This window comes from Euprymna scolopes, chromosome 6, assembly GCF_053919585.1.
Source record: "Euprymna scolopes isolate OS-2025 chromosome 6, ASM5391958v1, whole genome shotgun sequence".
Taxonomy (NCBI): Eukaryota; Metazoa; Mollusca; class Cephalopoda; order Sepiida; family Sepiolidae; genus Euprymna; species Euprymna scolopes.
In genome coordinates this window covers 137,905,090-137,922,111 of record NC_136487.1, presented here as the reverse complement: position 1 = coordinate 137,922,111, position 17,022 = coordinate 137,905,090, and the positions used below count along the sequence as shown (strand labels likewise).

At 32.7% G+C, this 17,022-nt stretch overlaps 1 protein-coding gene across 1 annotated transcript in view; it reads left to right on the top strand.

Moving 5' to 3' along the window:
- Positions 1 to 17,022, top strand: part of LOC145277986 (properdin-like) — a 171,394-nt gene that overhangs the window by 138,028 nt on the left and 16,344 nt on the right. The window contains exons 6-8 of the mRNA XM_080130126.1: positions 3,496 to 3,666; positions 6,627 to 6,800; positions 10,834 to 11,022. Of these exons, the coding sequence (XP_079986252.1) occupies positions 3,496 to 3,666; positions 6,627 to 6,800; positions 10,834 to 11,022 (534 nt within the window). The remainder of the gene's footprint in view (positions 1 to 3,495; positions 3,667 to 6,626; positions 6,801 to 10,833; positions 11,023 to 17,022) is intronic.

The following is a 17,022-nucleotide window of genomic DNA, read 5'->3' as shown; positions in this document are numbered from 1 at the left end:
AAAAGTCGCAAAGCGGCGATAGGGGCCTCAAATGATTGGACTTTTTATGGACCATTCTTTTATGGGTTTTAGCCGGTTAAAATAGTTTTAAGGGGTAAAAAATGGGTCAAAATTGGAAAAAAATCGTTATACATTTTTTACATTCATCTTAGTTTATTTTTAATTTTCATTTTAAATCAGTTCATATGCGTGTTACGTTGGTACAGTGGTAACGCCACCAGCTTTGAATGCTACAGTTTTGTTTTCGGTTTCGATTCTAGCTGATGACACCTGAATACTTTTTTTTTTTTTTAACTTTTGAAATCACGACTCTACAATACGAAATCTGAACAAATTAAAATATACTTAAGCGTAAAGCCGGGCAAGCCTCCACCCCTGTTAGTTTTATATATCATGATTTTTTTTTTTTTTTATGTACAAAATTTGAGCATTGCAATCATGAAGAAAAGACTTACATTGTTCATGATTAAAAGTAAAACACGTAAAAGACGTTTAAAAATGAAATGGGGGGAAAGGAGACAAAAAGGGGGAGTCAGCTGTCCAATATATCTTCGTTTACCGTGGTTGGGGATAGTGAGAAATTCGCCAAACAAATCAGTTCAACGGTTCAAAAATGCTATTTTGCTTTAAATGTGCGTGTTGTGTTTGAAGTGTAGTTGCGGTGCCAGCTACATGGGACGATCAACATTAGGATTGGGTGGGAGAGTCTAACTCACGTAACCATCAAAATCAGTAATGGGACATACCGAGCAACGGACGTTTTTACCAATACATATGGGTCTTTAATAACTGACCATCTCCTTAAAAACGAACTTCAGCACGGAATCATTTTCAATTCAGAGTCGTGTTCACTCCACATTCTATCTTAAGATCTTGGAGACTATTCACGTTCGGTTGAGGAGACCTTCTTTCTGCAAACAGGGAATGTCTGTTGGGTTTGCGAGTGATTAACTGTTAGGATCTTCGAAAATAATATAACATTTTTTTTATTTTAATAGCTTTCCTGCATTTTTTTTTCTACCATAAATATAACACAATGCAACTTCATTTTAATAATGTACATTTTACATTGTCCACCCCCCTTTTTTAATCGCAAATTCCTCGATTAAGCTTTGGAGAAGCGAGGGTAAAACCGGTCAGCTGAACCCTTTTCTTTTTTCCTTGCTTTTCCTCTTTTTCATTATTTTAAAAACATGTTTTTTAATCATAAACAATAAACGTCTTCCCTTCATTATTTCAATATATATATTTATAATATAAAGCTGTGTGTGTGGTCACGAATAGGCTCCTATATGTTGACTATTTTAAAAAACTGATTACATATAATGATAGATGTATCGAGGATCAGGAATGGGTATGTTTGATCTGGCAGAACGATGGTTCATAAAAATTGTGGGGTCTGCGTTCGCGCTTGGTCCCCAAAGTATGGAAATAAAATGAAAAAAAAAAAACGTTTACAAGGGTTTTTGATATAGATGTACATAAGAATACTTTGATAAGTATCTTTCAACTTAAATAGGGATGGTATAATAAAATTGTGGGGTCTGCGTTCGCGCCTGTACTCCATGGAAATATTGCACAAACTTTAACAAAGACTTTTCAGATCTATTTGCGTAAGTATACTTTGATAATTATGTTTCAGGTTGAAGAAATATGGTATAATAAAACTATTGGATGTTCGTTCGCGCCTGACCTCCATGGAATGTAAATATGTCACAAAGTTTAACAAGGTTTTTTAAAAGGGGTGAGGGTCCACAATAACACCTTAACTTTAATCTTACTTCACGTTAGCTTTTATTTATTTTCTTTTTTAGTTGAATCATATTGTGCCGAATAAATTCACCTCATAAATTCACGTTCTTATTAAAGTGAAAGCAAAAAAAAAAAAAATGTCGGAACTTTAGACAATTCTCGACACAAATTTTGCATAACTGTTTTTTTCCTTCTCGACTTACACGTGGCACTCTTTCGAAAATAGATAAATAATAAAAAAAAAAAAAATAAGAACGCTACTTGTTATCGTGTCAAACAAGGGAAAAATCCTGCTCACGTGATTACGTGTCTTTTTAAAAACATTTACATAACCTTTTTATTTTTATTTATATATCTGTTTAAGCTTTTTTTTTGTCAGTGTACTATAAAGAATTCAGTTGATTACAACCCTTTCTGCATGTTCTGTACATTATAATAGTACAACCCTGAACCCGATGGCGCAATACTACACCGTTCAATATTGTAAAACTGAAACGAAGCTGTTCTGCTTGGAAAGGGCGCCATTTTCTTCTTATTCATATCGATTCTTGCTTTAAAAAACTGAAGTAATTACGTATTTACTTTTTTATTATCCCATTTTGCTGTTTCGGATTATTTTACTAAAGTAAAGCTTCATTATTTTTCAAAACTGTTTTTTTGTTTCTTTGTTTTTCGATATTTCGTCGATATTATTTAGTAAGAGTGTTTAGAAGAAAAGCCAATAAACGACTACCCGAAAAAATAAATATACAAGAAATAAATGTTACCATAGTCAATAAAAGTTCAGTTCATGTTTTTTTTAAATAGTTTTTAATGCTCTTTACTTGAAATAATTTCAGCAAACCGAAATTAAAACGAAATTTGAGGCGATAACTACTTAAATGGATTTTTATATAAACTACACATGCCATAACGGAAAACATTAAAATATATTTATAAATATTCCTTACGTTGACTGAATTCTCTTAAATTGTTAACACAGAGTGCTCAGGTGCCCCTCCTTCAAATTGAAAACGGGGCTCTCCATTTCAAAGTCGCTGTCATTTTGATTTTTTTTTAAACCGGTTCGTAAATTAAAAAAAAAAAATTTTTTTTAAGAAACTACTTAAAAATACAAACCCATGAACTTTTTTTACAATAAAAGTAACTTTTATAGACTATGGTAACATTTATTTCTTGTATATTTATATTATTATATATATAACATTTTCTCTTTGTAAGGAAACATTATTTTGTTGGTCACTCTTGGCTACGAATGGAAACAAAGTTGATATATAAAAAAAAAATATTTTCGCGAAAATTATCTTTACTTTCATCATATTTTGCTTAAGGTAAAACTTTTGAGTATCAAAACCTATCTCTTTACAATTCCTTCCTTTTCATAACCTATCATACTTTCATCAATCACAGTCCATTTTCTATAGGCTGGTTTTGAACCCAGTAAACGACTGGTACTTCTGCTAGTTTATATATATATATATATATATATATATATTGCTATATATGTATGTTGCTACACAGTCATAAGCATGTTCCGGTCAGCTAGTTACTAGTAGCTAGAAACCTCTTTAGGCGATACAGCTTATACGAAAGCAAAGTTTGCGCGTGTGTGTGTGTGCGCGTGCGTGTGTGTGTGTGCGCGCACGCACGCTACTTCAAACTCAAGTATAACAGGCCGACAAAAATGCTATTTCAAACTTATTGATGATTCATCTTAACATTTTATTGTTTTTCTTGTTTCAGTGGACGGCAATTGGACGTTGTGGACGCCTTGGTCTTCGTGTACCGAAAGTTGTGGACCTGGTACAATGAAACGAACGCGGACATGTAGCAATCCTCAGCCCATGTACAGAGGAAAACAATGCAAAGGAACCGGTTATGCTATAAAGAAGTGCGAGAATATAAGATGCCCACGTCAGTCACTTTCATTTTTACATGTCTAATGGGATTGAGAGTCTGTTTTCGAACAGGGATTCGAGTGGAAAAGAAGCATTTAAAATTAGTGATAGTTTGTTGAATATCAGTGATACGTCTTTGACAATCAGTTTCAGTGGATTTGTTAATATCAGAGTGAGGCATTATTCTGTTCAGTCAAAGGGTATCTACCGTCTCAGTCTTTGCCTTCTCTTTGAGAAGGGGTTAATTTATCGCTATGTGCCTGGGGAATGCCGACAGAGCTGCTCAAGAATTTTTGTAGGCCAGAATACACTTCAGTTAGTGAGCTGACTTTTCAAAATTCTACTTGACCTTGTGTCTGACATCCTACAAAGTAGGTAAATAAGTATAACTTATATTCAGCTTTCTCAAATATATATTTAGCACACAGAAACAATGTAGTAGAAATTGCATATATAGTATTTCAATATATATTAGACACTATGGATTATTTTGATTATCCGCCGGTACCTTTGGTTTCACAGGAATACTTAAAAATCTACCCACATGATTAAAGATACTAAATGCCACAAATTCACCAACCAACGTTTTGATAGTGTCAGCCGATAAATTATCACTCCTGGTATCTAACCCTACGGATTGAATTTCCAGTGTTTCTGTGAAACCGATGGTACCGACGGATGATCATGGGCGGTAAAAACGTCTTAAGAGGCAAAACATGCAGGAATTTAACAGATTGACACAAACTGAAACAACAAGATGTAATACTGTAATAAACAAGCTATGTAGTTTTACTTTTATTGACTCAGTACATACGTGCATATACGTATGATTATACATGTATATGCTTTTTTTAAAATAATATATTCTTATTTGGTCAGGTTGCGCATCCGTTTGCAATATTTCAGAAGTACCTCCCTTCGTCAGACGTGTATTCGATTTTCAAACGGGCATGATGAGTTGTTAGCGAATTCCGCAGAAATTGGAAGCTAATTTATTTGTTTCAGATATGTAACTTAGTAATATAGGGGTTTGGTATTCGATATATATATATATATATATATATATATATATATATATATATATATATATAGCCTCACCTTGATTATTCATCTTTTGATTTATGACTAATCTTTATTTTATTTTATGACTAATCTTTATTTTTTTATTTTATTTTTATTTTTTTACTGCGGTTCTGTTAAGTTCTTAAAATATTTTTAATATTAAGGGGAGATAACCTTTTCATGGTTAGAAGAGGGATAACTCTTAATGCACATTCTCAAACATATTTGTATACTCTTAAGTATATTTTGTTTATGTTATTCTGTGTAGTCATTTCTCATTTCTTCTTACTCTTTCTTAGCATTAGTCATTCTATATTTGTTGATGTTTATCTAGGATTTTAGTCTAAGTATATTATTATTATTATTATTCATTTATTTATTTATTCAATTCTGCGTATGATCAACTTTATTTGTATTTTTAATATTTGATTAATTTGTCTGTTTGATTTAATTGGTTGATGTCATTTTGTCATAGTTATTTGTTTATTAGTTGCTTATTTGTTTCTATTTCATTTATTTATTTATTTATTCCTGACGTGTTATGTATCTGTGTGGATTAAAGTAGAAATGTGGATCCTAATTCGTGTCGATGATTTATTTCAGGGTGTAATTTAGCAATCAAAATAGATTCTTTGGTCATCAACATTTGTTTCGGTGGTTAGGAGATTTACTTTTATAGTCTTGCCGGTATCGTTACAAGCTTGGATGTGCCTGTAAAATGAAGAGTTGCGTGTTTGCAGGTGTTCCTTGATCTTAATGTGCAAGGGTCTCACTGTGCTACCGATGTATGATTTATTGCACATGATGCATTGTCATTTGCTATGGACAAAAAATGTTTTGACTTTGTAAAATTTTTTCCCAAAATTAATTTATGTTCTTTTGTTTTATTTTTAAATTGAATCTCAAACCCCTTTGCAGACGATCAAAGTTCAAACCCTGCGCCGTGCATAATAATATTATATATGAAAATATTATTTCAAAATTAATGCGTGACATACCAAAGAAAATGTTATTTCAAACTTTAGCGTCACAGAATAACTGGCGACTGGTAGATAATGCCACTCATCAAGTTTCAATGACGCTACTTAAAGTCAATTACACTTTGGATTCTTAATGTAAGCTGTAAAAATGTCCCCACCTTTCAAGAGGGGTATAATATTTATAATATCAGCCAAAAGTTTTTTCCTGGCAATCAATTCGGCCAATTCAGTGTTGGCTTGATAACACTACACCCTTTTTTGTCAAAATGATTTCTAATTCGACTCTCTTGTCCAGTCTTACTGTAAGAGTCAGAGACGTCATTCTAACCATATTGGGGATGCATTCTCGACAATTAATCCTGCAGAAGTAGGCCATTGTGGCAGACAGTGGCCTTTTTTCTGCTGGGTTGAACTATGATTCTGGGTAGTTCTAGGAGATCCACTCTCTCAAAACTTGTCTTTCCTCTTTAAAGTGGCAAGGCCTAAGGCGCCCTACCAAGGGATGCCGACGGGGATGCTCAGGTATATTCACGAGGCCAGAGAATGCTACCTTTAGTGCGTTGACTCATCAAATCACACTTTACGACCTTGTGTCACACCTTTCTGTGGCGAAAGGAAGGTAAATAATCTGTCTTAGGAGGTGTACCTTTCAAATATTACCTACTTTTTTAAGGAGGGATTGGTTATAGCTGATTGCCTGAAGCGCTCCTACCTGGGAATACCGACGGGTTCGTTTACGGCTATGTGTACCAGCCAAGACGCCACATCGCTGGACCTGACTCTCCCCACATTTTAACCTTGTGTCAAATCTCCCTACAGTGAGAAGCAAATAAATTCAACTGTAAAAAGCAACCAATTATCACAGTAAATTCACAATTAAAAATTAATTTTAAGTTAAAAAAAAAAAATTGATTTTTCTTCTTTTTGTTATCAGAGGACGGAGGCTGGTCATTATGGAGCTCTTGGAGTCCATGTCCTGTAACTTGTGGTCTTGGTTTCAGGATCAGATCTCGTATGTGCAACAGTCCGAAACCTATGTACGGTGGTAGCAGTTGCAAAGGTCCTTATACGGAAAAACTTGATTGTCGTGGAGGGAGACCATGTCCAGGTAAATCTATAAGTCTACATTTCTATTTTTTCTATAAAGTATTTGCTGGTTCATGTTTCTCTAAGTGTTGTACATTTTGCCATCGCTTCCCATCAGATAACTAGATCAGGGTTTTCCAAACTTCAGGATACCATGGAGCCCCTGAGCAGGACAAAGGTTTTTTCAAGGAGCACTAACAAGATATTTTTTTAAAATAAATATGAAAAACATTAATTTTAAATTTTAACACTAACTAATGATAATGTTTACAACAATTTTTTTGAGTTGTTGCATTTTTGTTAATTTATTTTTTACTAGTAGTTCAGCCCGGCTTTGCTCGGGCCCTATGTACTGTTCATAACTTTATGTATGTATATATATATGTATGTATTAAAAAATTGACTCATGTCCAGGTAACATACGTCTAAAATTTCAAGTGTTTAGACCTAAAATTGACGGAGGAGTTTGGTAGAGTCTGCAAAGGTAAACTGTCAACTTTGACCTTTTGCCATTCAAAATTTCGCCCAAAACTGATAAAAGGTTTGCTGCATGCCTGAATATATGTAGGATTTCAAATGTTTAGATTCAAAACTGGCTGAATAGTTTACTAGAGACCGCAAAGGTAAAATCTTTTGAACTTTAACCCCTTGGCAGCCAAATTTACGGCCAAAAACCGATTTAAAAGCTTGCTCTATATCTGAATACACTTTATGTAAAATTTCGAATGTTTGGACCAAAAATTGGCTGAGTAATTTGGTAGACCACAGAGGTCAATTTTTTTTTTTAAACTTTGACCCCTTAACATTTGTTTTTGGAGCTCAAATCAAATTAAAAAGTTTGATCTCTGTCCAAGTAACTTACATCTAAAATTTCAAGTGTTTAGCCTAAAAATTGGCGGAAGAGTTTGGTAGAGTGTTCAAAGGTCAAATCGTTGAACTTTGATCCCTAGACAGACAAATTTGTAGCTGAAAACCGATTCAAAAGATTTTCCCAAATCTTAATACTCCTTATGTCAAATCTCGAGTCTGTAGACTGAAAATTGACAGAGTAGTTTTGTAGGGAAATATACACACACAATTTCACTTTTATAGATATACTAGCAGTTCCGCCCGGCTTTTTTATCTACTGTTCATACCTTTATGTGTGAATATGTACGGTAATGCCTTTCTATATAATAGTCTTCCTTAACTACCATACAGAAAGTTGGTAGAGACCGCAGAGGTCAATGTTTTGAAACTTTTACCTCAATTAGCATTTATTGTTTTGGGCTTAAATAGAATTATAAAGTTAGATCCCTGTCCACGTAATCTATATCTAAAATTTCAAGTGTTTAGACCGAAAATTGGCGGAGGAGTTTGGTACAGTTTTCAAAGGTCAAATCGTTGAACTTTGACCCCTTAACAGCAAAATTTCTGACCGAAAACCAATTAAAAAGATTTTCCCAAATCTCAATACCCCTTATGCCAAATTTCGAGTCTGTAGACTTAAAATTGACAGTTATTTGGTAGGAAAATGTACAGACAGACACTTTCACTTTATATATATATATATATATATATATATATATAGATGAACCATCTTGAAACTCTTTACACCTTTATGCATCATCTTTTCCAATAAAACAGATCAATAATTAAATCTATGCGGCCATTTAATTTTTCTATATAAAGCATTTGGTCATTTAAAAAAATGGGCTTCCGGACCCCCTTCGGCCTCACACACGGAGCTCCAGGACTCTGTGGAACCCACATTGGAAAACCCTGAAGTAGATTGTTGCATAAGTAGCCAATAGCAGTAGTTTTATACATTTAGGTTGGCTGTCTTCCATTCGAGAGACGAAAGATGCGCCGCCCTTTCGAAAACTTAACGATGCAGCTTCTCGGTTGATAAAAAAGATCGATTGTAATGACATTGGTGGGAAAAATAAACAAATTGAAAATATTTTGGGTAGTTAGAATGTGGCAATAGTTTACGAGTGCCTTATTGAAAATATTTCCATAAACATTTGACGAAAAGTTTTCAATTTATTTATTTATTTTTCATTTTTTTTTGTTTCAACTTTCGTATAAAAAAAGAATAAAGTGAATAAATGTGTCTTGTTTTTGTTGAAATGTGCTAGAATAGTTCGCTTTGAAACAATTGTAAAGAACGTTCCTTTCAGATTACTTAAAAAGTTATTTTTAACATATACTAGCAGGGAGACCGGGATTAAATGATCTACGAATGTTTCACACTCCCATATTTTTATTATCCTCGAAATCGATGAAATGATCCATTTTTTCAATCAAATCGATTGATTGCCTGCTTTAGTTTGGGACCCATTGTGATGCACCGGGAGGCAGTTTCATATACCTCCCCGCAGTGACTTAATTCACAATACATTGTAGTTTACATTGCATTGTAGAGAACTACTGCTGATTTTATAAAAATTATTTTTATATATAAAAGCTTTAATTAAAGTTTTAAAATGCAAAATGTCAAGTATCATAGTTCAGTTGTGCTCTACACAAAACATACATTTCGAAGGCCCCCCCTATCAGATCAAAGAACCTACTGTTGATTTTATATGTCAAGCCTTTCGACTTGTGTGATAATAAAACTTCTCAAATGCACTTGTGATGTTAGGCTGTGTAAGATGTTAACTTCGGTCCAAATTGCCTGTTCCATCTTTCCTCTGATTATTCCGCTTATCGATACGTATCGAAAACATTCCGATACAAAACCTATTTAAGAACTGCAGGGCACATAAAGTACATTCGTGTGAAATTGCATAAAAATTGACCCAACTTTTTTCGAGTGCATAGGGAATTAACTCACACACAGATCCACAAAGTTCCATTTTATATAATAGTAATCAGTTTCACCGATCTCTGAGAACAAAGTTGCAGTTGAAATAAAACATATCACTGAAAGTTTTAATAACGGCTCCCCCGGTGTCATATTTTCTAAGTGCATCTAGTAAAACTTGCGAAATTTAATATTAATTATTCTTTAGTCAACAAAAGTGTTCAGTTTATCTGAAACTTCTCTTTTATATCAGGCAAGGTTTTGTTTTTCTGATAAAATTTCGTTTGCGGTATGTCGCTGCTTTTATGCAGTACAACCCCGCGTGGAGTTTGGAACGAGTACTGCCTTTCTTTCCTTTCGTAATGTCTTGCGACAAATAAAATCAAAGGTTGACTATATGGGTTATACTCTTTAACGTTTGGAAATCAGAATTGCGCAACATATCGCTGCATGCTTTTGCAAATCACTGTTGGAGAAAAGAAACTTATTAATATTATTTTCTATTTAAATAAATCGAAAAAAAAAGGTTTTTACTATGAATATCAAGGCATAAAAAAATATCGGAGTGTAGCAACAATAATAATAATAATATAAAATATATAGATGATGAATTCAATTATTTCCATCCTCGATCTCATTTCTAAACTATAGTATATAATCTGATTTCATCTTATTTTATTTGTTTACTTAGCAATCCTATTTCATATATACTAATATACAATAGAACTACACGGCTTCGTTCAGTTTCGAGATAATGGATAACCGAGATTCTGCACAAGGAACGTATAAAGAAGCAAGAGTCGCAAATAGTTTTTCAAATTTAGAAAAACATTTTCATTCTTTGACCTTAAACTGGCATATATTTCATAGAGGAGCAAGGTGGGGGGTTTGCTTTTTAGCCATTTGATTTTCTTTTCAATTAATTATTTCCTTTATTCAGACTCATTTTTTCGAGTAATCTATAAAAATGTGTGCGTGTCCTGAAAGAAAAAAAAAGTGTGAGAAGAGGGTGGTGGAAACAGAGAGAAAGAGAGAAGCTTTAATGAAAAATAAAAATGTTATACTTTTACTCGAGATGAATCTCATTTCATACTCCAAAATTATATTAAACAACATCCAGGTTTCTTCCATATTTTTCCTGTCATCACTTGAAATATCATTACTGAAAACAAACTTTCGTTTTTCACTATAGACACATTAATCTCCCCAACTATTATCACCAACCTATAATCAAAATGGCTTTGTTGAACTTTGCATTTTCTTCCAGTTCCTATCCATGGTGGTTGGTCTAATTGGAGCGAATTTGGCAGTTGTAAGGCCCCACGTTGTACAGCGATCCGAGGATTCAAATATCGATATCGAACATGTACAAACCCGAAACCTCACCATTATGGTCAACCCTGTCATGGAAGATCGAACGATCGAAGAGAATGTTACAACAATTTCGAGTGTCCAGGTAATATCTTTGCTTTTATGTGTGCGCATGGTATAGAAGGGACACATGTCTCCTTGCCATATTTACATTATTTTTCTCTAAGGAGCATTTATTATTATTAGATTGGTGCAAAAATAATGTCGTTTTTTTATCAGATACGTAAAAAAACATTATTTTTGCACCAACCTATTATTATTCACTAAGAGTTTTCTTGGAAAACAGCCTGTGGTGTTCCCTGAAGTCTGAGTTACCATTGTGGTTGCAAACGTCTCCCCAAATTTCCAGTACTCACCACTTCTTTTGATAACCTTTGCAAATTAGTTTGCAACCACAATGGTAACAACCATTAGTCTTCACTGGAATTTGGGTGGCAATAAGCCTCCCCACGGTCCCAGTTCTCTTCGCACTCATCTAGTGAAGGCCTGGTTAATGCTTTCTTTCCTCAGTCTTTTCATCCTCCTTGACTTTCTTCACTTATTTGGTGTAGTACCAGTTTATGATGACAAAAAAAGGTGGCTGAAGTGCAGGGAGGGGGTAATTTACAATTATACAGTTTCAGTTTTCATGATTCCGCGTGGTGTTTCTTTGTGTTTTTAAATCCGTAACAGTTTCTATTTGTCCGGCTTGCATTAGTCTCTGCATTCCAGAGTTTTCTTTAAGAATTCAGCCGTTTTCATTATTGTTATCCATTGTATCTTCTCAGCTATCCCTCTGATTCCAATCTCTCCCATTCTTTTTACGTTATCGCAACAGCTGTTTACCTTTGATCTCTCCCTGGTAACAGCCATTGGTATTTCCTGGGGTCTGGGTGGCAAAAAAAGTCTCTCCAAGGCCCCTAACTCTCCGCACTTTTACAGTGAAGGTCTGGTTAGTAACATGCCTCCTCGGTCCTTCTGGACCCTTCCCGACTCTTTGATGTGGCGTCATCTGATTGTCACATGAAAAATTGTTTCATGTAAGTAAAAATAAAGAGAATTAATAAATGAAAATAAAATCAGAGAAAACAGGAATCGAACCCTGGAGATAAGTTTTAAAAAGAACAATAGGTTTTAAATGGAATGTCCAGTAAATTGTTGATTCTGATAAAATATTTGATAAATACAAATTTGGCTAGAAACTATGCACATTGTTAAGTAGAATGAATAATAATAAAATATGGGTTATATGAATTAGACAAGTAGGTTAAATTCCTTTGTAAAACAACAAAAGGGAAATGGGAAATTTCCTGGTCATCAAAATGTTTCAATCAAAAACGTGCAAATCGCGCATGTCGATGACACGTGAATTATAGTCCCGTTGGCCAGACATATATGTGATTTCTCAATATAGGAAAGAGTTTGAGAGTCGGAGAGTCAGACGAGAGTCCGACCAGGGACGTAGAGAGGTTCAGACCGAACCTTGGCACCGTCTGGAAGCGAGAGGGTTTTAGAAGATGTAAAGAAACTTTGAATTCCTGGATGCAAAGCTATTGACCAGTCATATGGAAGAAATAAATGATCATCATGTTTTTCATAACTGCCGTCTTCTGTGTTCATCATCACAACGAGAAAAGGTATTGTCCATTTATGTATAAGAACCATTTGATAAAATCATCTAAAAAATATCTGTTAGAAAGAATGTGTCAAACTATTTATGTTATATAAACACTCCCGTTTCATACAGAACCGTCAAAAGCATAAATGCCAATCTCTCGGTCTATCTATCTAGATATCGAATCGCCTCTCAAAGTGTATTTATATGTACTCTCTCTCTCTCTCTCTCTCTCTCTCTTTATATACTTGTTAATATCTCCATCCCATCTCTTACAATATGAACACTCACAATGAATATATATAATAACTAGCATCTCTTCCAACAACATGATTAAGACTAATCTCTCACTAAGACTCTTACTCTTCTTATAACATGAACAACAAAAGAATGTTCATCATTCTAATAATAACACCACTATGTAACATATATACAATTTGGTACCGTGATCAATTTTTATTCTACAAGAATAAAATAAAAGAAAAAAAAAGAGGAACCACAAACACGAACAATACCACGAAAACACAACGTTTAATGGTCCAGTTTATATAAAAAAAAAAAATACCACGGAAAGAATACTAGACGATCACAGAATGCGAAAAAGAAAAAAATGCAAAACGAAATAAAACAATAATTAAGAAAAAAAAGAATCTCACACATACGCAGCATTAAAGAAAAAAAAATGAACACACATACACACAACAAAATAAATGTGTGTCAGTAATGTTATCGTAAATGCGGGTCAAAGCAGATTTTATTTAAAGTTCAAGATGCCAATCAATTGTAACAATTTCGTGTCAAAGTCGAAAGGTACTTTTAAAATCTTGTGTTATTATAAAATAGAATGAAATACGCTTCAATGAAAATCAATTTTATGCTCATTGTTGAACTTTTCGGCTTTTTGTGTGATTTAATTGTTTTGCCTTTGAAAAAAAGGGGGCAATTTATTGTTTTTGTGTTAACGGACTTTGAAATGTATAAAGTAACGTATGTTTTTAAAAATGTTTTTATATTGCAAAATGTCTTAAATGTATGTAAATGTAATTTTTTTTGCGACAGGAATTCAAATTCATTATTAGATATATACATTAGAATTGAAATGATCTAGGAGAAAATAAGACTAATTAAGACGAATGGTTGGCTTAGAAATCAGTTAGAATTTTAGAGATGGGACAAAACGGGTATTTAGAGTTTTCAGATGTGATAAGCCGAAAGAAAGATATATTGTTTTTGACGATTGTTTTTGTTTTTTTTTTATGATGCCCATAAAATTTTTCCAAAGAAGAGTAACTTGGTAGGGAGATGATAAGCACAAGAAGTGCCCCTAATTCGAAAAATACAGATGGGAATCTGTGGTAATTAAGTGCTTAAAAAAAAAGCTGGTCGCACGTGACGATTCCAAGCAGGAGGTAAGACTTGGTTTAATTAATTAAATACAGGCGTTAGAAAGGATACGAGAATCCTTATGAAAAAAAGAGTCCAAGCAAGGAAATCCAAGTGAATCAGTGTGAAAAAAGGTATATCTTAAACTTCAGAAGCCAACCACAAAGATTTAAGTAAATGAGCTTTGAGTATGTCCCAAGAAGATAGTTAAAAAATAGAACAACCGGGCAAAGGATACGATCAGGGTACTTTGGGACGAAAGGAGTCGTCAATTTCGAAATATATATAGTTATTTTTCAAACAATAAAAGTTATTTTCTTTCTTAGCTGTAAAAATAATTGCCAGTTAAATATTCTTCAAATCACGATTGCCACTTTTTGAAATATATTTATTTAAAATTGTACTCTTTTAGACGACGGAATAACAATTTTGAAACAATTCATTTAAAAATGGATAAAGTTAAGATTGTTTGCCTTAGTGACATCAAATTAATAACTAATAAATATCTTTGCTGATGATCGCATTTTTTAAATGTGTGTGAAATTGTCTTAATTATTATCCACTATATATATATATATATATATATATATATATATATATATATATATTAAATCCCCAAAACAGTGTTTCATGGTAAACAACTGATGATCCCTTGAAAAATAAATTATTAGTACTATAGTAAATTCGAGAGCGAGTTGATGCAGTGATTGCAGGTGATTAAATGACTTACTGACTAGATGGTTTTCTAACAAATGATAAAAATATTTTTTGTATAGTTTTAAAGGTTAAAAACTTCAAAGACTATATATATATATATATATATATATATATATATATATATATATATATATTACACATTTAGCTGTAATCTTATCTAGAGAAGAAAAAAAAAGAAACAATATATAAATTTAGTTGTAGTCTTATCTAGAGAAAAACAAAGAAACAATATTCTTTTCACATTTTGGTAATTTGAAGAACAACAAATAGATGAAGATTTTTTTCTTCTATAAAAACAGCAAAACACAGACGCCACTTATAAATTCAATATAGTCACACTACCTGCTAATACCTGATTCATGTTTTCCGATTATTATCAGTCGATTTTATTCAATATCGTACATTCCCATTATATTTCCGAGATTCACTCTTCCAAACAAATCATTTACAGATGGTAGCAGGATACTTACTCATCATTACTACACCGTTACAAAAGGTTCAATTATTTGATTTTCCAACAGTTTCAGAATAAATTTCGTAAAATTCCACATGCTGAGAATCCAATCAAATTGATGGAAGCAAAAAAATAAATAATAATTGAACGCTAGAAATGCTTTGTAACGGTCTAAAGAAAATTTCATGCTGGCATATAATCAACCCATTTCATTTTAAACTGTTTTTTTTATACATGAAAGTTTTGTTCGACTTTTTAAAATATTTACTTTAAAAAATATTTTACATTATTAATTTATCTGCCGCTTCACAAAACAAAAGAATTACAATTTCACTAACTTACGAAACTAACACAGGGAATACATTTTCTTTGCTACCGCTTTGAAATAACACAAATTATTACAATAGAAAAATGCGAGCATGAAAAGTAATATGGTTAAGCTTAAACATGGAAAAGTAAAGGACTAGTTGTTAAAACTGGAAAAGAAAAGGACAAGATATTCTAGTAAAAATATAATAAATTTGTAACTTAAAATATTGCAGCATTAAGAATTGATTATATGATGTTATAAATTGAATTGTTAAAAAAATTCAGCAATATTTTAAGTTACAAATTTATTATATTTTTACTAAAATACTTTGTCCTTTTCTTTTCCAATTTTAACAACTAGTCCTTTACATTTCCATGTTTAAGCTTCATATTACTTTTCTATTGTAATCCATTATTTTTCCAAGCTTCCAGTAAATTCACTTGTTCTTTGTTTAATTTAAGTCTTATTTTTTGCTCCCATAAATACATATGTAATAACAATGTACGGCACTCGTCTGCTTTCAATAAATTCCCTTCAATTATTTCCCTTTCATGCTTTCATTCTGTTTCACGTTACTTCTCTTTTCGAATTAGTAGCAACAGTAGTCACTGAAGTGGCGTGGTTGCTATGGAAACTAGTCATAAAAAGCGTCGCTCACTTCCTTTTTACAATTTTGAACACCAGAAAATTCATTATAACTTTAGTTTTACTGAACGAAAATTGAATTTTTTTTTCACAATATAGCTGAGAAGGTGATCTATAGACTGTAATAATTGCTTAAAATTTGGTGGAAAAATGAGTAAGCGATGAAGCTTTAAAGCAGTTCTAAATGACTAAAAGTTGCATTTAACCATATATTCAAACATTACCGTGTTTGAATTATATTAAATGTGAAATGTTTCCCGTTCAGATGTACATGCAAACAAAATAATGTACCAGATGAATTTCCTAGTGGGGGTTGCACATGTATGTGCAAACATAAAAAGCTTAGCAATTCAATTAGTTAGCATCCTTTTATATCTCCTCGGGCAACGTCGAAAAACAGGTCCTGATAGTTTAATATATTTCAATATTGAGATTTGATTTTTTTATAAGCATAAAAATAAAACCCCATCATGAAAGGAATATATATATATATTTAATTTTAAGAATAATACTAACAGAAATAAAGGAGTAAAAACATAATAAAATGTTACCCAAAGGCAATAAGGTTACTTTTCTTTTTGTGTCTTTAAAGCTATTTTCAAGCGTTTTAATTGTATTCTAATAATTCTTCCAAATCCGATCGTATTACGGCTCCATTTTCTAAGATGACGTTAGTGGATGTCACCAAGGTTTTTCGCCTTTTGAGATGAAAAAATAAAAAAGTTAACAAATAACTGTCTCAAACGCTTTTAAATGCAATTCCTGCCTAATTGAAAGGAGGAAAATACAAACGCGCACGCACGCACATACAGATATACACACGCTGGCCATGAGGTAATCTCCTAGAAAATGGAGTCAAAGGGGACTTTGCAGCTAGGTTCAGATCTTCCGATGAGTAGGAATTGCCAATTCTCGCACTGATGATTGAAAAAGCATGAAACACTAGAGTCTGTAGGTATAATTATTATTATTTATTATTATT